The sequence below is a fragment of the Juglans regia genome, chromosome 12 (assembly GCF_001411555.2).
Source record: "Juglans regia cultivar Chandler chromosome 12, Walnut 2.0, whole genome shotgun sequence".
In the NCBI taxonomy this organism is placed as follows: Eukaryota; Viridiplantae; Streptophyta; class Magnoliopsida; order Fagales; family Juglandaceae; genus Juglans; species Juglans regia.
In genome coordinates, this window is record NC_049912.1 from 4,334,753 (window position 1) to 4,359,860 (window position 25,108).

The 25,108-nt window shown below is 32.0% G+C and overlaps 2 protein-coding genes and 2 non-coding genes across 4 annotated transcripts; 1 reads left to right on the forward strand and 3 right to left on the reverse strand.

The window, feature by feature from the left end:
- Nucleotides 1–10,957: 10,957 nt before the first annotated feature.
- LOC108999727 lies at nt 10,958–12,126 on the reverse strand. The gene is made up of 3 exons (XM_035683882.1): nt 11,967–12,126; nt 11,797–11,858; nt 10,958–11,303 (listed from the first exon to the last, which is right to left on the reverse strand). The coding sequence occupies exons 1-3, from the start codon at nt 12,022–12,024 to the stop codon at nt 11,178–11,180; spliced, it is 246 nt and encodes an 81-aa protein (XP_035539775.1). The 5' UTR covers nt 12,025–12,126; the 3' UTR covers nt 10,958–11,177.
- Nucleotides 12,127–12,195: 69 nt separating this feature from the next.
- TRNAP-UGG lies at nt 12,196–12,267 on the forward strand. The gene has a single exon. It is a non-coding gene; the product is annotated as a tRNA-Pro (tRNA).
- A 1,956-nt stretch (nt 12,268–14,223) lies between these two features.
- TRNAC-GCA lies at nt 14,224–14,295 on the reverse strand. The gene has a single exon. It is a non-coding gene; the product is annotated as a tRNA-Cys (tRNA).
- An 899-nt stretch (nt 14,296–15,194) lies between these two features.
- On the reverse strand, nt 15,195–17,886 carry LOC108986624. The gene is made up of 3 exons (XM_018959303.2): nt 17,548–17,886; nt 16,582–16,636; nt 15,195–15,820 (listed from the first exon to the last, which is right to left on the reverse strand). The coding sequence occupies exons 1-3, from the start codon at nt 17,755–17,757 to the stop codon at nt 15,444–15,446; spliced, it is 642 nt and encodes a 213-aa protein (XP_018814848.1). The 5' UTR covers nt 17,758–17,886; the 3' UTR covers nt 15,195–15,443.
- Between the last annotated feature and the right edge of the window lie 7,222 nt (nt 17,887–25,108).

Here is a 25,108-nt window from a genome sequence, read left to right on the forward strand (position 1 = left end):
CTTGTGCATGCGAACGAAGGAAGACTTTTGAATGAACAAAGATATCATATCATATATTATTTTCTTAAAATGTGTAACAGATTCTTTTCTCATATTTCTTGATATAATATTTCTTAAAAAATATTTTTATCATCATTTTTTCATTATCTTATAATATAATATTAAATAAAAAGTTTATAAATAAAATATAATAAATAATCTTCAATCATCTAATGACAGATCATAAAATAATAAAAAGATAATGAGAATTAAGATGATGAGTAGTATTACTCGTTTCATTGGATTTTGAGAAATAAGAGAAAATGTTGAATAAAATTATTATAAAATTAAATTATTATTATTTGAATATATTTTTAATATTATTTTTGTTTTAAAATTTAAAAACGTTATATTATTTTTTGTGTTTTGTTCAAAAGTTTGGATAAATTATAATGATTAGATAAAAAATTTGATAATTTAAAATATAAAAATATTTTGTGTTTAAAAAATGTATAAGAAAGAATTATCTAAAAATACCTAAGAATACTTATATACACAAACAAAGCTCTATTTCAATTTGAATGAAATAGAAGTGATAGTTTTTCACTTGTTAAATAAGACATTTAAAATGGGAAGATAAATGGATGATGGGTACTATTGTTAATGGTCGAGTTTTAAAGAAGAGAAAATATTATGACTTAGGAGTGATTTGGATTCAGAGATAAATTGAGATAGGTTGAGATGGTTTGTGAATAGTAGAATAAAAGTTAAATTATTTATTATATTTTGTGTGAAAATTTGAAAAAGTTGAATTGTTTATTATATTTTGTGTAAGAATTTGAGAAAGTTATAATGATAAGATGAGATTAATTGAGATGAGTTACGAATACAAACGAAACAGATTTCAAATTGGGGGCTTAATAACAACTTGTGATAGTTTAGAGTTAATGTCTCAAAATTAGAAATAATTTGAAAGGCAAAGTACAATTATACCTTTTTTTTATGAATCTCTCCAATTTGTTTCATTTTTAAGTCAATTCCAACTGGTTTCACTTAGGTTCGTTTGGATATAAAAATCATCTCAATTTATCTCATCATTACAATTTTTCTAAACTTGCATATAAAATATAATAAACAATTTAATTTTTTTAAATTTTAAAATAATAATAATATTAAAAATAATATTATTTAACTCATTTAAAATCATCTTATCTCATCTCACTATCGAAACGAGTTCACTTAAAAATATTATTTTCTATACACTAACTTAAAAATAAGAATTTTCTAAAAATTATACAAATAAGATAACAGAAAATAATCCATAGTTGACTTGAACTTTTTAGTCAAACACATAAACCCCACGTATCATTTACTCAAGCATTTAATAGACGTATGGTGTGATTGGATTTATTTAATTTTGTGATAAGGAAAAGTCAAATTCATATTAATATTATACATATAAATAAATAAATAAATAAATAAAGCTTATTTGTAACCCAACATAAATAAACTACATTATATACTATTGACATGTCGGGTTAAAAAGAATTAAAATTAAAAATTTGTGAACTCTATTTAAAATTGAAAGAAAATTATAGGGACCTCAGTGGGGATCATCCGCTCATGCTTCCGCTCACATTTTGTTTTTTAGGTTTTTTTATTTAATAATTAAAAAAATATATTTTAATAATATTATGAATTTTTTAAAAAATATATTTAAAAATATTAAAAAATAATGTGAAAACAAAAAATTTAAATATATTTTTTTAAAATTATAATATTATTAAATAATATAACCAACCAAACCAATTATATATGCATAGGAAGTCCAAATGCTTTGGATCAAGGAATCGAATGTCGGCTTAGAGAGATTTTTAGAGACCATTTTAATTAATTAATTAAGCATAGAAAGTCAGAGACTCAGAATGCATGCGCTCTCCAGAGTGGTGGCGGCGGCGGCTTACTGAGGGTAAATGCAGACTGATTTAGATAAGGTTGTTTTGGATGTTGAAGTGAGTTGAGTTGAGTTGAGTTGAGATGATAAAATATTGTTAGAATATTATTTTTTAATATTATTATTATTTTGAGATTTGAAAAAGTTAAATTGTTTATTATATTTTATATTGAGATTTGAAAAAGTTGTAATGATGAGTTGAGATGAGTTTGGTAACCAAACTCACCGGCTGCGTTTGGTTAGTAAATTACTCTCAACTCATCTCAACTCATCATTACAACTTTTTCAAATTCCAATACAAAATATAATAAACAATTCAACTTTTTCAAATCTCAAAATAATAATAATATTAAAAAATAATATTTTATCAATATTTTATCATCTCAACTCAACTCACTTCAATATGCAAACTCACCCTGAGATAGAATTGAAATGGTTTAAGATAATTTAAGAATAATAAAATAAAAATTAAATTATTTATTATATTTTATATAAAAAGTTAGAAAAAAATATTTTAAAATTTAAAAAAATTATAATGATGAGATGAAATAAATTAAAGTGAATTAAAATGGATTACGAATACAAACGAGACCTGAACTTCCCTCATATTGTTTTTGGTAAGTGAAATATATTACTTTATTTTGATTTGTTATAACATATATAAAATCACAATAACATTTAAATGTAACCTAAAACTATTTTACATAACGAAGTTTATTTCGAGAAAACGACCTTAGAGGTCAGGTAAACTCCTAACATAACCGAGTATGAGACACTCGGTTGACCTCAAAACTATAAAAAGATATCGTAATTAGATGTCATAAATTATTAAATATTATCAAAATATAAATACATGATACTTTGATCATAAGATGTTATATCTAGGAGTGAACATCCGGATGCGGATGTTTGAATTTTTACAATCGGGTCGACACCCGTTTGGGTAAAATTGATTACAATCCAGATGGATATTCGATTCGAATTGTAATCGGTATCTGATTTTAATTTTTAACTCTATTTTGTTTTTAACTTTATTTTAGTTTTTGTACATGTAAAATAATGTTGTGTCGTTTTGAAATAAAAATTTTATTTTAAAAAAAATAATTTATTTACAAATAATCGAATTCAATTACGGATTGGATTCATCTCAAGTTTGGGATTGGATTGAAAAAAAATTCAGTACACTCCTAATTATATTAAAAATAATATTTTTATATAAATAATTTGAATGATGTAGATAGGTTAACCACCCAGAACACAGAGAGAGGCTGCCATTGAGTATAACATGCAGAGCTTAAAAAAAGAATAAAGAAGTGGTCCGTGCGGCCCACGTGGCCCTAAATAGCGTGGGAAACAGGAAAGACACTATGTTGTTGGTTTGCATGTGACTTTATATATCTGGTTACCACTTTCCGTGGCCCACCATATCTCTACAACTATCTTTTTTTTTTTTTTTTTTTGCCCTTTTTTCAAGTCATTCCCCCATTTTTATTTTTATTTTATTATTATTATTATTATTTTTAGATAAATTCCAAGAAAAAGTGTTTTGGCTTTGGATAAAATGTGCAACATCTCTTTCCCAAGTCATCAGTGAAAGGTCTCTTTGTAATTTTGTAAGGATGGATTTGAGAGATAATATGAGAATTTTATATTTTATTTTAATATTTAAAATATTATATTTTAATATTATTATTATATTAAGATTTTAAAAAATTAAATTATTTATTATATTTTATATGAGAATTTAAAAAATATATAATGATGAGATGATATAAGATGAGAATTTTGTGTATCATCCCACCTTAGTTGGATGAAGATCTATAATTTTCCGATCTAATCACTCTACAATTGAAAAGAGATAGGTATAATATGTAAATCTCCATTCTTAAATACTGCTTATGAACAATTCAAATCCCAATATTATATACATTTAGGGCTTGTTTGGCAGTAAAAATGATATACAAAATTTTTGTAATTTTTTATAATTTCATTTTCAAACATTACTAAACACAAAACACTTCTCGATTTTAAATCTTTAATTTTTTTTATCTAATTATTACATAATTATTATCTAAAAAAAAAAAACCAATACAACTGTTACAAATTATAAAACAAAAATTATATTCAATCAATTTTTTAATTTTATCGTATTTTCATTTAACTTTTACTATATTCTTTCTCAAGACCAAATAAAACATCGTAACTCAAACAATTTCATTACTATTCTCGAAATTATGAGATGTTCCAAATCAATGTCCAAACGAATCCTAAAATTCATGTGTTATATCCATCTTTTCAAATTATAAATTACATATAAAACTTGTTTAAAAAATTATCCGTCGTGAATTGCCTTTAGGAAAATATCCTTAACCTTTATATATTTAACATGTGATTCGAACTCGTGACATGATTCTCGCTTTGATACCAATTAAATAATTAATACACTTATTATATGGTGCGTTCCAAGTAGTTAACTACTTAAATGGTTAACACAAAAAACTAATTAAAATATTTCGCATCAATAAGTATAACTGAAGATAATAAAATTTAAAATAAAGAGTAAGGTTACCATACAACCAATAACGTCTAATTGAGCATGACTAAAAGAGTCTAAAAGACCTAAACTAAGATTATTTATTATGTGATAGTGATACTTACTCTTTTGGAAGGATAATATCACTTTTGTTGGATAACATGGAACATCTTACTATAATCAAACCTAAAAGTTGTACTGAATAATCTGAACGTGTAAAAAGTACAAAATGACCACCATCTGCTTGTTTGTAGGACAAAGAATTAGTCATTCTTTTTGTTTTTCTTTATTATATATTGAGTAAGTGCATGTTTGAAATTGCAGTGAGAAATATAATTTATAATTTTAAAACTTATAACTTAATTAATAAGTTTCATTATTAAAAATTTATTTATTATTTGATAACTATATGTTTAAAACACATTCAAACATGTTATGTTTATTTAGAAACAAATTTAAAAAGTGTTTTCTGATGTAGAAATTATGATTATTTGAATTTTTAAAAATTATGATTACATTTAAAAGTTTGAAAGTTGTAATTATCTGAAAATTGTATAAATATTTTCATCCATTAACAATTTTTTTAAAATTCGAATTGTGTTCTGTATTATCCAAAAAAGTACATTTGAGGAAAAGTACAAAATGATATTTTTATCCAAACATATTTTTTAACTTATTTGTGATTAAAAGTTATTTAATTTGTAACATCCAAACAACTAAATTTTTTTTATTAAAGAGCTTTTAAGACTATTTAAAACATTTTTTAAGACTCCCACTACAACCTCAAATAGCCCTCATAATTCTACAAAGAAGCGTTAAGGCCCTCCAAACAACACACCCCTGTCAGCGTGAATTTCTTCTCTTTTTTCCCCTCTTCCTGATAGGCGAATGCACTTTCTGTCTCTTGTCCCAATTCATTTCGAATTCCCTCACCCTCCCCTATAAGCCATCGCTCCCTCCTGCGAACTAGCTAGCCAGTCGCCGCTGCATTCTCTTGTCCACCACTCTATAAAGTCGTAGCTCCTGAAGGACACGAGTTCTATATAATAGTTTCTTGGAATATTGTACATTTGTCAAAAATGATCTGAAGATCTGGATTGAAAACGACATGGTGTTCTTTGGATCCTTCTCCAGAGTTTTTTCCATGTTGTTCAAGAGAAAATGAAATAGAGAGTAAGGTACTTGAGAAGAAAATTGGACAACTCTTTAAAGGATAAATCAGGAATCTCTTATCAGACGGTCCTTATTGTAGCTCTTTTTGCAAAACCGTATAGAAAAAAGAAAAATGATAGTTGCAATCGTAAGTGTGCAAGTGTCGTGCAATCATTTTGAAAAAAGTGAATACATACAAGATCCACATGAAAAGATAATAATTTTTTAATAGTAGATCTCACTATTTTTCAAAATGACTGAATGACGCTCGCGCACTCTACGAATGCATGTAGCATTACTCATAGAAAAATGAGTAAAACAAAATCTAGAAAGTAAAATGCCAGAGACAATGTAAAGAATGTAGATCTCTCAAATAAGAATGATGGTATGAATGTCTCAAGCAAAGGTGCTTTTGAAAGCTACACAAGTTTTACCAAAAAAGAAACCATCATCTTTTTGTAATATATCTGAGTTGGGTTGGCAGGAGAGAGAGTAGCGGAGGGGGAGAGAAAACGGTGGGGACTCTACAAGATTTCCAACAAGAGGAGATTCAAAGAGAGAGGAGCACGGGAGGTAGGGCTATAAAAAAATAAAAAAACCCGTTGAATCGGACCGGAAAACCTGTTGAAGCTGACCGGATCGGTCTAGTTTATAAGCGGTTCGGTGCAGAACCGATTCTTAAGAATCGAAACCAGTCCTAAACTGGTGCGGTACCGACTTACATATTTTGAAAACCGGTTTAAACCGAACCAGACTGATATATATTTATAATTTTTTATATTATGTATAAAATTTTGTATTATATTATATATATTATATGTTAAAATGCTAATTAATATAACATAAAATTAATCATATAATTTTTAATATAACATTTTATATAACATATAAATTTTAATCTTATAATATAAAGTTACATAAAATTTTAATCTTAAAAATAAACATTAATATTTAATTATTAATATAAACTTACTTTTGATATATACATATATAATATATTTATACTATAACATATATAGATTAGTAGTTTAGTATATATAAATATCATATTATTGTTAACATAGATAATCTGTAAACCAAGAAAAATTGGACCAAACCAGACCAAAACCTGAAAAATTGAAAGTTTCGATTTCTGTAGTGAATCCGTCCGGTATCGATTCTTAAATTTTTAAAACTGATATATACCAGTTCGATTATAAAAAATGTACAAAACCAGACCTAATGGGAGGATGTTTAGACGATTTTAGATATGAGAGAGAGAGCTAGAAAATTTTAGACATTATTTGGAGGACTGTTAAGAACTGTGACGTGTAATTTAGACCTGATTTGCCACGTTAAGGGGGTGTGCTGTTAAGGACCCGTCTCTGTCCATATTTATTCTTATATATTTATCAGAGAAAAATAAAATGTAAACAATAAAAATAATTCATGCACATATTATTATAGAGTAATGTTGTACACCACAATCACATCACACTTTTATCTTACTATGTAAGATGTGACATATTTATCACTAATAGATAATAAATAATCATATAATAAAGGATCATTTTTTTAAGCAAGTTAATTTCATTAAACAGGAAAGATGATACATGAGGAGGGGGTGGGGATCCCAACAATCGCCCCAAAGCAATAAAAAACAGTGCAAAGGGGTGATACATGAGGAGAGGATGAGGTTTATTTGAGACCAATTTCGTGGTCCCTACCCCTGTCCAAAAGGACGCCGTCTTATAGAAAGACGGATATGTGTTCACAAAAAGGCGAACAATGGAACTACCCGTTCCTCCGTTGGAAGCGGTGAAGGTGGCGGGTGCACTGTCACATATTGTCTAGAGTTAATTTTTGGAGAGGTCTGTGATCCCTCTTACAAGATCCCTTTAACAAGATCATTGGTTAGGGAAAACGGTAACATATAGCTGCCGGAATCCAAGCCAAGTCAGCAACAACAGACCAACAAAAAGGTGGTGGCGCGTGTAGGACATGCGCTACCAGCAGAAGTGAAAGGATGAGTAGATCTGGAGGACCTGGGGCCTCTGAAGTCGGTGGGACCGCGCATGGCCACCAAAGTGGCTCTGGTACGAGTCTGCGATTAAAAACCCGCACGGTTGTGGTCGCACGTGCGTCGAACGCGCCGAGCATAATTGGATTTTTCTTCTGCAAACATGAAGATTGACAACCAGAAAGGATGAATCGATGTCGCGTGTTGATCGACGCTAAGGAAAGAAAACTAAAGGAAAAATTAGGGAAAAAAGGACAAACAACAAAACATATAAAGGGGAAAACCTCTCGGTCTAGCTAGGGGGAGGTGGTCGGAGCTTAAGCTCCGAACCCCCTCCACCCAGTGAAAACAAAAGGTCTGTAAACTTCAGAGATAAAAAGTCGGATGAGAGAGAGAGAAAAATGTGTATAATAAATGATCATTTAATAGTGATAAATACGTGACATCTTATAATAAATGATCATTCAATGATGATAAATGTGTTACATATTGCATAATAAGATAAAAATAAGATGATAGTGTGGTGTATAGAATTTTCCTTATTAATGCATGTTTGGGATTACGATGGGCAATATATCTTATAGCTTTAGGGCTTATAACTTATAACTTAAGTGATAAATTCTACTATTAAAAAGTTATTTACTATTTGACAACCATATGCTTAAAATACTTTCAAACACGTTTGTTTGTTTATAAAAAAAAAAAAAATGCGTTCATTTGTTTGAAAACAAATTAAAAAAGTGTTTTCTGAGATAGAAATGACGATTATTTAAATTTTTAAAGATTATGACTATATTTTTAAAAATTTGAAAGTTGTAATTTTCTAAAAGTTTTATGGGTATTTTTATCTATTAACAATCTTTTTAAAATTCGAATTACGTTCCACATTATCTAAAAAGGTTTTAACTTATTTGAGATTAAAAGTATTTTAATATATAACACCTAAACGAGCTAATTCTTTTATATTAAAGAGCTTTTAAAGTTATTTAAATATTTTTTAAAACTCTTACCGCAACCTCAAACAGGTCTTTAATTTAGTAGTAACAAAAGAGTTTTATCGATCCGTTTGAACATATTTGGGTTGAATATTAAAATAATTCTTAAGATTTGACGTTTATTTATATAAAGTTTTAAAGTAATTTTATTTATATTCTTTCGATTTTATTATTTTAATCATTGAAAAATTATACTCATTATTTTCATATAATACACTATATATAATTAATTATTTTTTATTAAATATATAATGTATGAATGATGAGTAGAAAAATTTAATTAATTTTAAAAAAATAAAAGAAAAAAATATTAAAAAAATTATGTGAGTAGCTAATGAGCAGCAAAACTATTAAATTGCCGATCAAGCATCCTTGCAAACCCAAGGGGTTCCGTGCCAACGCTGCCAGTACTCCAGCTACCTTTGTAGACTGTTTTTTATTTTTTAGTTAATTTTTGTTTAGAAAATTTTAGACTTGGGGGTTTTTTAAATTTTACATTCCGTGTTTTAATTTTAATTTTTAGTTTAATTTTTTATTTCATAGGTTTTTATAAAATTTTAAAATCGTTTTTTTATTTTTATAATATGTATAATTGTGAATTTTTCTTACACTTAAAATGCCTGAATTACTATCGAAAGATTAATGGAAGGAGGAGGATTTGATAATGCTAAAAGCATAGAGAGACAGAAAGAAGAACTTCAAAAATAGGACCCAATTTATCTAAAAGCTAAACCACATGTACTATTTCATTGTTTACCCTATATTAAGCTAAATTGACAATAAATCTTATATAAAAAAAGAGAGAAATATTTTAGCCACAAAGCGACTATACAAAAATAAATATACAAATTGATGTGACTTGATACGGTACATCAAATTATAAAGTTACTTTTATTGTAAAGTAGATCTAACGAATTACATGAAGACACGTTAGTTTGTGAGTTTACTTTTGTATAATCCCTTTAAATCTGTAGCACTTCTAAAAAAAAATAAACGGCAAGAGCAAAATGATGCACTAGAAATATAAACAAGAAAACTCAATTATTAGTTGGATAAGCTATTAAATAATTGTCTACTTTTATATTCAAGTCCTTTTCCTCAACATCACAACACCAAAATTAGGGGGGAGGAATATGCGAAGAGAAAACGACCTAGGAGTAGAAAAGCATGGATTATGTTTATTGGTGGGAAAACCCTCAAACCTATATTTGTTGAGGAGTTTGTGTAGCTATTAGGTGCAAAGAAGACTAATAACTTGCCATTTGTTGGCAAAGTTCATGACCTCTGTATTCATCATACTATAATCATATACAAAAGAGATCTTCCAACGTTAAACAATCCAACAAGTAAATAAACATTGCAAGTTCTTTGAGTACATCAAGTTGTAAAAGTTCGAAATTTCTGCCTTCCCAAAAACTTCAACCATGAAGAGAAGAGGTCAGGAAATGATCTAGGTCTTTTGTCCAACTTGAAACTGATCATTCCTCCTCCTTCAACAATTCACCCCAACATCATCTTCTAGAATCCGTTTGTTTAAGCAATATAGAATTTCATCACAGCACATGGTTCCTACACCAGTGGATATTTGAACTAGGGTTTATCAAAATTGCAAAAGAGATACAACTTCCACAATCTTTTATGTAGGCTAGTGAGCCTGAACTAGGGCAGTTGATACAACTTCCCTTGATTTATCCACTCCACCAAGCATGCCAACAACATATTCAGGCGTGCAGTGTAGATCAGTTGAAAAAGATTCTCTCATAAAGGAAAGAAAATGACAGTTTCCACAAAGTGACGAGAACCAATCAGTCAGTTGACTCAGTTTGTAGTCTGCATAGTAATCAAACACAGCTAATCCAACTTTGGCAATCGCTTATGTCTAAAGTGGACTTCGTCAAAAACAGGATGACACGTGAAAGAGGCAGGGCCATCACAAAACAAATATACCCAAAATGCAATAATTATCAAACCTCATGAAGATTGAATTTAAACTCCCTTAATTCCCTTCAAATTCTTTCACCAACCATGAGTTCGTACCTCTATACCCTTGTTCTGCATTCAAAACATCTGTGCTATATGTTACATGACAGAGATCTTGTTCATTCTTACAAGGCAAGGTTTTGAAACTTTGGACACTGGACTTTAACTTGAATCAAAACAAGAAGACTATGACCGTGAACCGATGGAACTCAAACTAAAAGCTCATTACATTTAAATTCCTGAAGATTAAATGGAAGATATTATACAACCAAATCATGAACACTAGATATATGAAACACCATCATCCTTTTAGCTCCAGTCTGTCCACACTCTGGTTAGTTAGCAACAACACACCAGGTACAGAGTAACAAGAACATTACCGCCACATCCAAATCTTTCATAAAATATTAATCATCATAAGAAAATTACATCAGTAAAGAAAATGTGAAAGCAAAGATAACATTCATGATGATACTTCCTCCTAAATTACAGATCATTAAGCTCAACAAATCAAGCATATTTAGCTCCCAAGAGATTTTGCTTGTTAACTTCACTACCTAAGCATAAAATTGTTCAAATCGGATCTCATTTGTCAACCTCCATGGCTTGGGCAGCTTTAGCTTTTGCCAAGGCTGTCAATTTGGTCTTCACTTTTCTCTTTCCCACTTGAAACCCACTTCCACTCTTTTTTTTCTTGTTGCCACTATCGACCTAATCGCATGATCATCCAAAAAGAAACAGTTCTCATCAAACATGAAAAAAAAAAAAACATTCAAAATCAACCATGTTACCATAAAAATTAACATAGTTCAAACTTCGAAAACTATTCTAATCATATACAGCGTTTTAGGCATGAAATTCAAATCAGTTTACATTGAATAGAATATATGAAATTATGAATAACCCAATTCCAATGATTTTACAATTTTTAAATGGGTTGCTCGGAAGCCTATAAACAGAACAAAGCTTCCATCAAACAGAGCTTAAAACCGATATTCACCAACTCTGAGCAAAAATATTCACCTAAAGTGAGTGAAGAAACAAAGCAAAATAAATCTAAAGTTCCACTTTCCAAAATTTTCTTCAGATTTTCTCGAAAAATACACAAAACATTAAGTATCATCATCCAAACAAAAGATAATAATTAAAAAACAATACAATAAATATAAATGAACCCAAACGAGGGGGAGAGAGAGAGCATTACTTTCATCTTATTCTTCTTTGCTTGAAGCTTCTTCGTCATCTTTTCCTTATCTTTTTTCTCCCCTAATTTACCCAAAGAAAATTATTCATTAAAAACATAAAATTTACAAGCAGAAGCGCAATCAATCTATGTAGAGAGAAAGAGAGAGAGAGATTTAGAGATGAAATTACTTTGGAGATCGAATTCATGCTGCCTTTTTCGGCGGGCAAGATTATTCTTCTTCGACATCGATCTCCCTCGCACAGCTTATCGGCCAACGCCCTCGGCTTCAGTTTCGTCGTCTTAGACAACCGCTTAAACCCTAGCCCAAGCCCAAGGGGATTTTCTAATAAGTGTCCGTGTAACGGTGTCAGCCTTTTATTTACATTAATTATAAATAAATTTATTTTATGACATAGTGGGCATTTGGTCTAGGGGTATGATTCTCGCTTTGGGTGCGAGAGGTCCCGAGTTCGATTCTCGGAATGCCCCTTTTTGGTCCAAAATTGACGGGAAAAAGATGTTTCACATTTTTAATGGTAAATCATCGTGAAAAAATATACACAACTTCCATACATCACATTTTTTTTTAATTTTTATTATTTTTTTCTTTTATCAAATATTTAATATATGAATAATGAATAGAATAATTGAATTAATTTAAAAAGAACAAAACTAAAAACAAATTAAAAATTTTAAAAAAATATGATATGTGGAGGTTGAGAGGTTGTGTAGCATTGCTCTATTATCATTGGCGACAGAGTAGCACCGCTTAGGAGTGGTTTAGATTCAGAGATGAATTAAAATGATTTGTAAATAGTAGAATAAAAGTTAAATTATTTATTATATTTTGTGTGAGAATTTGAGAAAGTTATAATGATGAGTTGAGATGAATTGGGGTAAGTTTTGAATTCAAACGAGGCCAGTTTTACCGATAGTTGCTTTTACATTTTTAATGCATTTAAATATTTTAAAAAAATACATCATTACACTTAAAATCACTTCATTCATCACTAAGTTAAAAAAAAAAAAAAACAATTTCACTAAGCGGTCAAATAGAGCGGTAACTTTGGAGCGGCATAATAGTTTTTTTTCTCAAGTAATATGAGTTATCATTCACCATTTAGGTGTATTCAATCTTGTCGATTATAATAACAATGATAATACTATTTTTCCCTCTTCATTTTACCGCTCATCTCTACCGATTTGTATTTTTAATTTTTTTTATTTAATGATTAAGAAAATATTTTTTAATAATATTATAATTTTTTTATTTTTTTAAAAAATATTTAAAAGTATTAAAAAATACATATATGAATAGATAAAAAAAAATAAAATAAAACCTTATAATTAACTGTAGCTCCCAACGGTGAGTATAGTAGCACTCTGATAACAATTAGAAGAATGCCTACAAGTGATTTTCAAAAAGTTATACAGAGCCACTTTTAACTTTACTCCGTCCTCTCATTCTGGCGAGTGTCACATGTAACAATGCAGGACTATGGATGATGGTCATTTAAGTGGGCAATGGGCAATGGCATTGACAAAGAGGCATTGACAAAAACTCCTATCAACTTTGTTAATGACAAAAGTCGCACAATAGTTCAAAATGGAAGAAAGAGTTATTCTCGGCTCGCTATAACGATTTGGACCTCAATTGGTATAATTTGGAGCCCCCAGAGTGGTTCAGTGCTACTATGCATACGTTCATGAATAAAAAATAAATATTGAGAATATAAAAGTAAAATGGATATAAATTTTTGTAGTTTGACATATTGCCTACGTCCACGAGAATTTTTAGTGAGGGGAGAGTCTATTATAATATACTATTTATAATCTCTCATAGTCTCTCATACTCTCTGTACAATAGAGATTATAATTCTATTTTTCTGATAGAGATCTCTTGTCGCTAGAACTCCTATCATGAGATTGAAGAAATTGAAGAAGTCCTCCTGAAATCGTCTAACTATTTCATTTTATATACTTTCTCTTTTTGTGTGCCCCTAAAGAGTGATGAGAATTTACCGTATTTCCTTACGTGTCTGACATCTTCATTTCTTTTTCGTGTCCACATTCCCTTCCTCTTAACATCTTCTCTTTTTTCTTGTCTATTCTTTTGTCTTCTAGTATTGGTTTTTCCTTTCTGGATTAAGCCTAATAGGCTTATTTTACCGTTTCAAAGTTCATTGGGTTGATGTCCTGTTGCTGGTATGAGCATGTTGAGAGATACTTTCTCATTTCGAAACCTTTTTATTTAATTTATATTCTATTGCATGCAAGGCTTGTTGTGATATTGTTGAATGTAAAGAAGCAACGAAGACTGCTCTAAATTCTAATCATGTCAGATTGTGAGTGTGAGCAGACACAAACACTGGCCATGCTTTGTCTTCTCGAATCAGTTTTATTATATTTCGTAAAAATAAAAAAAAAACATGTTACATGATGGAAAGGGCCCAACCGGGTTCGAACCGGTGACCTCTTGATCTGCAGTCAAATGCTCTACCACTGAGCTATGGACCCTTCACTTCTCAAGTTTTGCTACATTTAAAAATATATAGCTTTAAAAAATAAAGATTCTTTGACCTGAGTAATAAGAAGTCGAATTCAGCGGTGAATCTTCGAATTCACCCAACATAAATATTAGTGGTTCAAGCTCGATTCGAACTTAAGGATCTATGTTCAAGTTTAGCTTGGTCCATTCGGATTTATAAACGGTTTCATCTCATCTCATCTTATTATTAAAATTTTTTTAAATTTTCATATAAAATATAATAAACAATTCATTTTTTTCAAATCATAAAATAATAATAATATTAAAAAAATAATATTTTAACAATATTTTATTCAACTTTTAACTTTTATCTAAAACTTTCTCATTTCATTTTATTATCCAAACAAGGCCAAAAATTCATAAAATTTGAACTTGAGCTAAATAAAACAAACCATTCCGATTCGAGTTCAAATTAATTTATTTGTTTGTAAGAATGGATTAATTTCACTAACTAATATATGTAAAATTATAAATTAATTAATAAAATTAGTTATTAAAAAAAAATTAAGTTCGTTGTGTAACTCAATTAGACACACAAACACGCGATAACGTAAATTAAATAAAATCTCGTTTGTTTTCATAGATGAAATGAGATGAATTGAGATTAAAGTTAAAAAGTTGAATAAAATATTGTTAAAATATATTTTTTAATATTATTTTTGTTTTGAGATTTGAAAAAATTAAATTGTTCATTTTATTTTGTGTGAGAATTTGAAAAAATTGTAATGATGAGATGAGAGATTTTTAAAGTTTTAGATTTTAGTCTTGAAAGCAAACAATAAGATGATTAGGAAGGAATGATTCCACCAAAAAAATTGGGAGAGAGAGGGGGGAGGCAAGAATATAAGAGGACAAAGAGACATAAGAATTAGTGAATATCAGAGGACTAAAGAGAAGTAAGAATTAGTATTACAGTAGTCCTGCCTATCCCTGGGACAACTAACTAGATTGTACAATCATTGCAAGAACACTCCATGCGCATTACTATTACCAGATACCATTGTAGAGAACTCCTCCTTACACTACTGACATGGGGGTGAGTTCCAGAAATTTTCAAGGTCCGGGTTGAATACATTAGTACCAAGAGTGAAAGCAACAACAACAAAAAATAAAGGAATTACTTTGCTGAATTAGTTATTCGAAATGATTCTTTGGTTACTCCATAATAGACTGGATCATCGCCTAAATAAGTGATGTAATTCCAGCCAAAAGCTGATCCTCCAACAACATATGTCCCATGAATTTTAACATCTTCAGCTCCCCGCTTCTCAGACGCAACACTTGAGAAGAACTTATTCTCAGATGGTTTTACAAATGCCTTGTCTTGTTGAGGCTGCTCCATTGTTGGCTTAAAATCCTGGGGCTGCTCTTGCGGCTTCTGATCATCCTGGTTTTCACCGGACAAGGGCTGGCCTTCTGCCACATTCTTACTCTTACTTGCAGAAACTGTTTCTGCAGTGATCTTTTTGTATAGTTCCTTCAGAAGTTTCATCTCTGCAAGTTGAAGGTTTCAAAGTCAAAAACAAATGTCATGAAGAAACACAACTACATTCTTACTGTCCACCACAAGCAATATCTCATGGAATTGGTTCTATCATTAGAAACCTTGGATCTAATGGTGCATGGAAGTGAATGGTCCAGATAATGGGCGCAGGCCAAAGGCATGGATGAAGCCCAAGAAACTCAGGATACAATATCATCCTCTAAGAATCAGTACTTTTTAAGTCCTGGATAAGATTAATGGCTTTCATCACGGATGCAAATCCATCTCACTACTCTGCATGCATTACAACATTTCTTGAATTTAGGGTGACAACAAGCCAAACATGACAAACAAACTTCAGTGGAGCACAAGGATTACTTGTCATGGGATTTGGCTTAACAAGTTACGGAATAATACATGTACAAGCTTCTTAAATATCATAAAGAGACAAATCATCCAAACCAACTTGGGTGGTATGATCTTCTACCATACCGAAGTGAGTAAGCCTTTGCATTTGTTTGAGTAATGCGCAAAGAGAATTTAAAGGCTATATGTATCAAAATGACATGGAAAAGAAAGGATAGAGTATTACACAATTACTAAAGAAATTTATATATCATGGCAGGCACAAGATTGAAACTGGCACACAGAATGTACAGACATTATTGTCTTTCTTTATAAGAGTTTAACCATGGGTAGCAAAATTGCACTAACACAGAGATGATTATATTTATCAACCTTAATAACTAAAAGAGTTTTTTAGTAAGCTTACGTTCTCGTATTTCTTCAGCTGCCTTACAATTCCGAAAATCAGGGGTCCGGAGAACCTTAAGGATAACATACAAAACAAGAAAATCAGAACTATCATGCTTGATAAAACCTACCATGCAAATGAAGCAGTTCCTTTGTCATCTCACCAAAAGTGACATATCCCAACATGAAATTTCAGGAACCTTAAAATCCACCATGATCATGAATTTGATTTAAAATCTTTTGTGCATGGCCAAATTCAATCCATGCACAAAAACTATTACAGCAAATGAGAGTGTAGTACAGAACAAAGAATATACAGGGCAATTAGAGCATAATAATGATGGGAAAATGAAATTGTTACTAACTACACCATGTAAGCACTTTGAGGAAACGACCGCGATTAATCACAAAATGGAGAAAAATTGTTTGTCAAAGTTAGCTGGACCAAATATCTAAGAAGTGATTGAATTAAAAAATTAGCAATAGGGCCATATATGGGATGTGAAAGACTTTATCCGAAACAGTGCTTCATGAATAGATTGCCCATAGAGAGTGAAGAAAATAGAAATTTCCAACTTCAAGCTGCAACAGCAGGTTCAACCAGAGCAGAAGGTTTTCTTCAAGAGCAATGCCAAAACCAAGATATTTTACAGAAGTGAAAAAAATGGTCAGGATCATACTAAGTACTTAATCAAGATTGTCTTCAAATGTATAATCAGAGGATATCGACTCAATTTCAAGGGAGTTTCACAACATAAATGCAATAACACTCATCTTTGCTAGGCAAATACGAGCCAAGCATAACAGGATTAAACCGTCGACCTGCCCTCCAAATAAGATCTAAGACCAATAATTGAATAGTTATACCATCTACATTAAGAGCTATCAAAACTGGAATAACACCCACTAGCCTAGATAGTATCGCCCATACATATATAGATAAAAAGATATATTTTTATCTTCTGGGCCCGAAATCGAATAGTACCTCAACAAAATGAGGACGAAGCTCTTTAATAACGGCACGCATCTGAAAGTAGTTGGGGTTCTTGATATGAATACTTGTGTCGAGCGGTCTCTTTTTGCTCTTCGGAGGAAGAGGAGTGGGAGCAGGAGGTTTAGGAGGTGGGCACTGGGCGATAGTTGGAGGGTTTGACAGTTGAGTCGGTGTGGTCTGGGCAGGCATAGGTTCTTCCATTGACGACGATCTGAGGGGTTGTTGGGGGTCCGTTCAAACAAATGAAGGGGGGAGAGAGAGAGAGGCGCTTGGCGGTGGATTTTTTCCCTGTTCGATGAGCAGAAAGGCGTTTGGTTGTGTGTGATTCAGGTTTCGTTTGGTTTCTAAACCCATCTCAATTCATCTCAATTCATCATTATAACTTTTTCAAATCTCAATATAAAATATAATAAATAATTTAACTTTTTCAAATCTCAAAATAATAATAATATTAAAAAATAATATTCTAACAATATTTTATCATCTCAATTCAACTCAACTCAACTCACTTCAACATCCAAACACTACCTGAAGCTATAACGAAACGTTAATTTTTTATTTTTTATTTTTTTATTTTCTAGTCAAGCATATTATAGAAGGAAAAATCTTCATGGCAGCCACTTAGGTTGCGTTTGGATGTTAAAGTGAGTTGAGTTGAGTTGAGTTGAGATGATAAAATATTGTTAGAATATTATTTTTTAATATTATTATTATTTTAGAATTTAAAAAAGTTGAATTGTTTATTATATTTTATATTGGAATTTGAAAAAGTTGTAATGATGAGTTGAGATGAGTTGAGAGATGTTTGTGATCCAAACGAAGCTACATCCTGTGTAGATCGGATATTCACTGAACCGGTTTTGAGTCGTTCGGTCTCTCCACTCATTCCCCTCATTCCATTCATCCACGTTTTGAACCCCCTGAGCCCTCCCAAGCCCACCACGACCTCGCCCTCTCGAGGAGATCAGTCCCCAAGCCCTTGGTCCCTCAATCCACCAACGAAGTCCTCAGTCCACCGACGCGAAGCCGCCCTCAGTCCACCAAAGCCCTCAGATCTGTGGGAGGTTTAGCATATATTTTAATTTTTTTTCGTCTATTTACTCCTTTATCTCTGTATTTGCTAGAAACTAAAGGGTAGACCTCTCTCTCGGCAGCTTTAAACCAACCCCACCGGTTTACATGCTTAAATACTTTTGAATAAGGTATTGATAAGTATAAGGTATCGAGAGCTTAACTTTTGAATGTTTTTCAAATCAGAGTGATTTTTTCAATTGGCAAAAGTTGGTTGCCTAAAAGTGGAGTCAAACTCTGAAGTTTTGTTCTCACATATGAATATAGTATGGTTTGCTTGCATTTACTTTTCCATTTTTTGGAAATGAGAAGAATAATTGAGTTTGGGGTTTTTTGATTTTTTCATAACATGTTTATGAAAATTTACTGTCTTTGAGTATAATGGTTGCTTATGATTTTTTCCCACCTTCCCTTCACATCAATACTCTCATTATCTTTATTCATTTGGAATAAAAGAATGACTGTGAACCTTAAATTGGAGGGTTGTTCATTGCATAGTTTAATTTACTCTATAGTTGAAGGATAAATTGTGTTTCTAATTAACTAGGGTTTCCAGCTTATAAAAAAAAAAGTGAAATTAACATTTCCTTACTAGTAGTCTATTTTCTCTATCTTAATAGTGTGAAATCCAATAAATGCTTGCAACGGGCAATAGTGTTGCCCAGACCTCCTTCCAACTGGAAAAGACTCTTCCTCTGAAATTCTTAAACTGAGTCCAGTCATAGTTGGAGTCAAGGAATGGAGCAGATTTGCTAAATGAGTGCTGGATCAATACTGAGAATATGTTCATTTGTCTCATGTATACTCATTAACTCAATTATGTTCTAAACTAATGCTAAGACAGCTATTTAACATACACTTCACAACACATTTTGTTGCAACTCGATGAAGTTTCTCAACATGTTGACACTGGATAACATGATTCAAACTACTAAATAGTTGGTTGGAGATCATTTAATTAGAATAATGAACTTTGGAATTGTCTAAGAGCGGACAATTCCTCTTTGAATTTGTCTTTGGTTTTTCAGAATCATGCATGGCGTCATCCCAATCATCATCTTTAGTTAATGATTTTGTGATGAAGTCACCAACTTGTTGGTGTGGTTTGAAAACACCACTAAAGACGTCCCACACTAAAAAAAAATCCTGGAATGAGATTTTTTGTCTGCCCAAAGTATAATACAGTAAACAACTTTTTATTTGTCATATTTGCATTGCTGCTGGCGGGGTGTATTTTATCATGTTAATTGGGAGTTCATACTATGTGCAGGGAGATGCGAGGTGTGAATTCTTTGTATGGGCGGATATACTTAATCTGTTAGAGGAGAATTTTCGTGTTAAAGAGAATGAGTCTTCAAAGACGTGGGATGATATACTATAGCGCGAGTATGATATTCGGAAAAGAGAAGATAAAGTGAGAGAGATAGCGAAGAATCTGAAAAAGGAAAAGCGAAAATTATTGTGTTTGTACTGGGTTATCACATTTGTAATAATGTTTGCTTGGTTCGGATAAATTCGTAGACTTTTTTGAAAGAAATAGGTTGTGTTCCCTCTCGTATTGACATTGCTCAACCTGAATATTTATCCTCCCCGTGTAACAATATTGATTTGCTGCGTGTTTTGAGAATCTCTCCCTCAGCTTAGTTCTTTGCTTCTTTGGGAGAACAATGGAGCAACTACATATATATATATATATATATATATATATATATATATATATTTATATGGCCATGGTTTTAAATCCAATTGGCACATGCTTCTAGCATTCATGCTTAAAATATGAAAATCAACCAAAATTATTGATAAATACGGTATCTTATTTGCAAGTCATCAAAATACATGGATAAATAAATAAAGGGTCTGAACTGTGCATTCTCATTAAACTCTAAAAGTTTCTATTCAAATGGTTCTATTATATAGTCAGCAAAAAAAGTGGTGAGTGGTTCAACCTGATCGACCAAGATGTACAAAAGGGAGACTGATTGCCGCTTCATTTTCCTACAAACACTTGTAGAAAGGTGGACCGTATATTTACAAACCCAAGGCATTAGAAACTGATAAAATTGTTTGATTTTTGTATGATACATCGCTGCAGACCATAATTCTTGAATCTAAGCAAAAGAGAAAGGAGCGTCATACTTTACATATGGCCTAAAAAAGAGAGAGAAATAGCATCACATTTTTCATATGGCCTAACAAGAACAGAAAAGGAGTGTCACAATTCTTCATATTCATCTTTAAAAGACTTGGAAAAAACAAAGAGCTCACATACCATAAAGGTAACATTTAGATATAATGTGCATAAACTAAGCATCTCATGGAAGAGTGCAACCCACATGTTTGCAAATCCATATTGCTTCTATCCATAATGTTTGACAGAAATCAGTAGGAACTCTTTCTCATTTTTTAATTTTATGACCTCGGAAGTTAGTAAAACCATGATTCAGCTTCCCTTTGTGACAAAAAGTAATAGGGAAACTTCTTTCATACCTTTATCGAGCAGCATCCAAGTGGCTTCCATGACACATATTAGAATCATGCTGCCAATCATGGTAAACCACATATCAACATTTAAATACTCTTTCGATTGATAGTTAACATAAGTTTCCATATCCATCTAGTGTAGTGATAGGGAGAAATGAGTGGAAAATGACACCAAGTTTGATGCAAGTTACCAAACTCTCTACACATGCTTCAAAAAATGTGCCTTCTCATCACTATGGAGTTACAATTGTACATCAATATGGTCAAGTGTAGTGTAGGGCTGTGCATCATGATGCCATACATGGTAAACCACTTATTGAAAATAGCTGTTTAACCTCATTTCCTGGTGGAGTGCATCGTGTAATAATGTTGTTTTGTGTTCCAACACCAAGCCCGTCATCAAATTGGTGCTGTTGAGATCTTGGGGTGTCAGCCAATTCAACCTCATCTACCAAGATTTTCTTGCAAGTCTAAGTACCAAAACAAAAATAGACATATATTAGAATCAATTCACTATTGATTAAGTAAACCCATAATGATGATCATTTCGTATTTACTAAGCTATCATACTGTATAGTGAGTAAATATTGAGCACGCGTGATCCACAAAAAAGTTTTTTTTTTTTTTTTATAGGTACACAAAAAGAATTACAACAAACTACATTAGAAAAAACTATATTACATTCTACAAATTCTTATTGTAAAAAATATATGATATTCAACATAAGCCACCTCAATTTTAATTTTACAAGGTAGTTATAAGAACTTATTTGCAAGTTAGCCAGCACATACTCATGGTTGCTAAATGAAATCATCTGTAGGTCCCTAGTCAGGTATAGTTGAGCATTCTATTAAAAAAAAACGTGATTGATTTGTAGTATTAGTTATATCATTAACATATTTATTTACAAATCTCTACTAAAACAAACAAGTTCCAATCATGTCTTCAAAACCTAGGTTGTATTAACAAAAAACAATAGTTTACGGAACCTGTTTTTCTGGTAAGAATATTGATTTTCTCCATGCCCTAAGCCGCTACAATACCCATCTCAAAAAACATAAAAATGAAATCTTTATGTACACATGAAGAACATAATAGTATGGAACGGAAAATGGTACAATATTTACCTACGAAGCTGAGCAAACCACTTGCCAAAACAGAGCTAGTTGTTGGAACTTCTCGTTGGTTTGGTCCTAGAATCAGCTTGCGGGGAGTGGCGGCGCTGGGCTGACGTAGGAGCATTGCGGGGTTCGCCGTGAGGAAGCCGTCTCGAGGTGGCAGTGGGAAGACCTTTCCGACGCGGGTTGGTGCTGAGGAAGAAGGGTGGGTTTTGCGGCATTGAAGTCTGGTTTCCTCTGTTCAACGAGCTGGCGATGCTGGGCAGATGGAGGAGCGCCGCTCAGTCACATTGATGAGAGAGACGGCGTCGTTGGGTCGAGGATGCTGAAGTGGGCCGGGTTGGTGTCGAGGGAGGAGGGTGGTCTTGCGGCGGGATGATTTCGAATAAGGATGAAAAACTGAAACTGATTTTCAAATGGAGTCAAAACGCACATTTTGATTGAAGAAAAAAAACATCAGAAGCAGCCACGTAGTGAGTGCAAAGTGTGCACTGTTACAGTAGCTGCTATGTAGCTTAACTCATTCTAGAATGGCGAAAAGTAGCTACAGAAAGTTTAAAGTGGATTTTTTCCATTGTCGATATACAAAAAACAACTAGGTAGATTATCTAAGGATAAGTTTCAAAAAACATGATTGGTTGTTGACCATTACACCACTGAGTGTGCACATCAAATTTTAAGATTGATGAATTTTTATAAATTTCTATCCTTGGCAATGATGGGAGATTTGTTGAATATCCACAATGATGGATGAGATTTTCCAAAATGGAGATAAGCATGGGCATTCAATGGCTGTAAATACCGATTGGGCATTTCCTATTATCGCGAGATCTTGATTATTAGCCATATTGGAAGCTAACAACGCAACACTGGCTTTTGCTACTAGAAGATTTGAGGTTTGAAGCTTTTCCGTCCTGATTTCCAAAATATCTCAACTTTGGTTCCTGCAAATTGTTGAACCTATGGAAAAATGATTTCTTACTGCAGTGTCAAAAGAGAAGCTTTGAAAGTTTGGAGGGGGTTTCCAATTTTCTTCTCTCCTATATTTTTTTTCTTCTTAGGCTTCCTTATATTCATCATAAATGTGGCTTAGCTGGATCTTTACTTTGTCAAGGGAAAAGGAGGTGTGGTTGTGAATAATATCATTCAGCTTTTTCCAGATAAAGTCCAACATGATAATTGCAAATAATTGGAAGTGTTGTTTCTTCCCATAATCCCAATTCCTTTTCAGGATGTATGATCATTCTAATCCAATCTGTAATGGAGTTGATGGGCAAGCCTACTAGATTTAAGGGCCAACTACTTTGCGTCCATAATATTCGGTTGATTGGACATTCTATGAAAATGTGTAGTAGGGTCTCTTTCGTTTAGTTGCATAATGGACATTTTTCAGATTCTAGTTGGGGGATTACCTCACTAATCCATGATTTGGTTGGGAGGATGTTCTAGAGTATCTTCCAAAGCAGTAATTTGTGGCGATCGTGAATTTTTAAACTCCATTGAGGCTTGAAGAGCGGCATCATGGAGTTTTGATGCATCGGATCTCGGGAGCTTATTGTAGCATGATAAACGGTTTTAACCGAAAATTTTTCACTGAGGTTAGGAGCCCAGACAATCCTATCTTGTTCTTGTGCAGTTGTTGACAGTGGTATTTTTTGAATTTCCAACATACTTTCCTGATCAAAGAGGTTGTGCATTTTTGGCATGTCTCATGTCCATGGATTATGTCTTATGAGGTTCGAAACTGTAAGAGAATGGTGAGTTGTATCCATACCTTGGATTGACTTTGGCTTAAAATTTTCCAAAGAAGAAATCCACAGATCTGACTAGATATTTACTAAGACTCCATTGAAGATTTGGTAGCATCTTCCTTTCTTGAGCAGGTCTCTTGTTCGGAGTATGCCTTTCCACATGCTTGAATATGATGCATTTGGTAATGCCTCCCAGAAATTTGAGTTCTGAAGATATTTTGTTGATAAGATTGAATGCCACAGGCCATTACTAGTTCCGCTTATTTCCCAACCAGTCTTTGCTAACAATGTTTGATTCATTTTTTCCATCAGTCTGATTCCGAGGCCTCATAATTTTTTTGGTTGGCAGATGGGCTTCCAAGATTTAAGTGTTAGATTACGAGTTTTGTCTTTTGGGAAACCCCACCAAATTTTTTTGAAACTGGTGTCGAGTACCTAGCATACTGATTTGGTAGTTGAAAGCAATGTTTTGAATATCGTTTCAGTGACTGTTTCTATCAAGGCATTGAAACGAGATATTTTGATACCAGTAACATTTCGGATACCGTTTTAGAATAGTTTATATATGAATAAATTATATATAAATTATAAATAGTCTGATCTGAATTGGGGGGTTAAAAAATGAGCTTGCAGTTTAAAGAAATGAAGAAAAAAAAAGTAAAGGCTGAAATATTGGCTGGTACAGGCCGAACTATAGGCCGGTATGAGCCAAAATTCTGACTTGTACGAAACTATATCCTTCTCTGTACCGGCTACGCCACAGAAACAGTATATTTTGATCATATTGGCCGGTACAATACGAAATTCAAAACTTTGGTTGGAAGGAGCGCATGTGGTATGATGGGATCGTACTTTCTGTAGATCTAATCAACATGGTTCTTCCTGTTTGTGCTAGTAGTTTTAATTTCCAACCTTCCATTTTCTCCCTACTTTGTTCAACATATGATTGTAGTTTTCTCTTTTGTTTCTATTAAAAGAAGTGGGCAAACTCAAATATTTCATTATTGCTAAAGATTCTTTGTAAGGCAGGCACTGAGATATGGTTTATTTAATAGCTTGACTAGTGTTCCTTGTGATGAACATGGAGGATTTACTCTGATTTATTTTTTGTCCCGACCACCTTTAGTA

Coding starts and splice junctions, on each gene's coding strand:
- LOC108986624 (XM_018959303.2), bottom strand. CDS start 17,757: ATGGAAGAACCTATGCCTGCCCAGACCACACCGACTCAACTGTCAAAC. Junction 16,637..17,547: donor TTCGTCCTCATTTTGTTGAG/GTACTATTCGAT, acceptor GTTATCCTTAAG/GTTCTCCGGACCCCTGATTT. Junction 15,821..16,581: donor AGCTGAAGAAATACGAGAAC/GTAAGCTTACTA, acceptor TTCAACTTGCAG/AGATGAAACTTCTGAAGGAA.
- LOC108999727 (XM_035683882.1), bottom strand. CDS start 12,024: ATGTCGAAGAAGAATAATCTTGCCCGCCGAAAAAGGCAGCATGAATTC. Junction 11,859..11,966: donor GCATGAATTCGATCTCCAAA/GTAATTTCATCT, acceptor TGGGTAAATTAG/GGGAGAAAAAAGATAAGGAA. Junction 11,304..11,796: donor CAAAGAAGAATAAGATGAAA/GTAATGCTCTCT, acceptor TCATGCGATTAG/GTCGATAGTGGCAACAAGAA.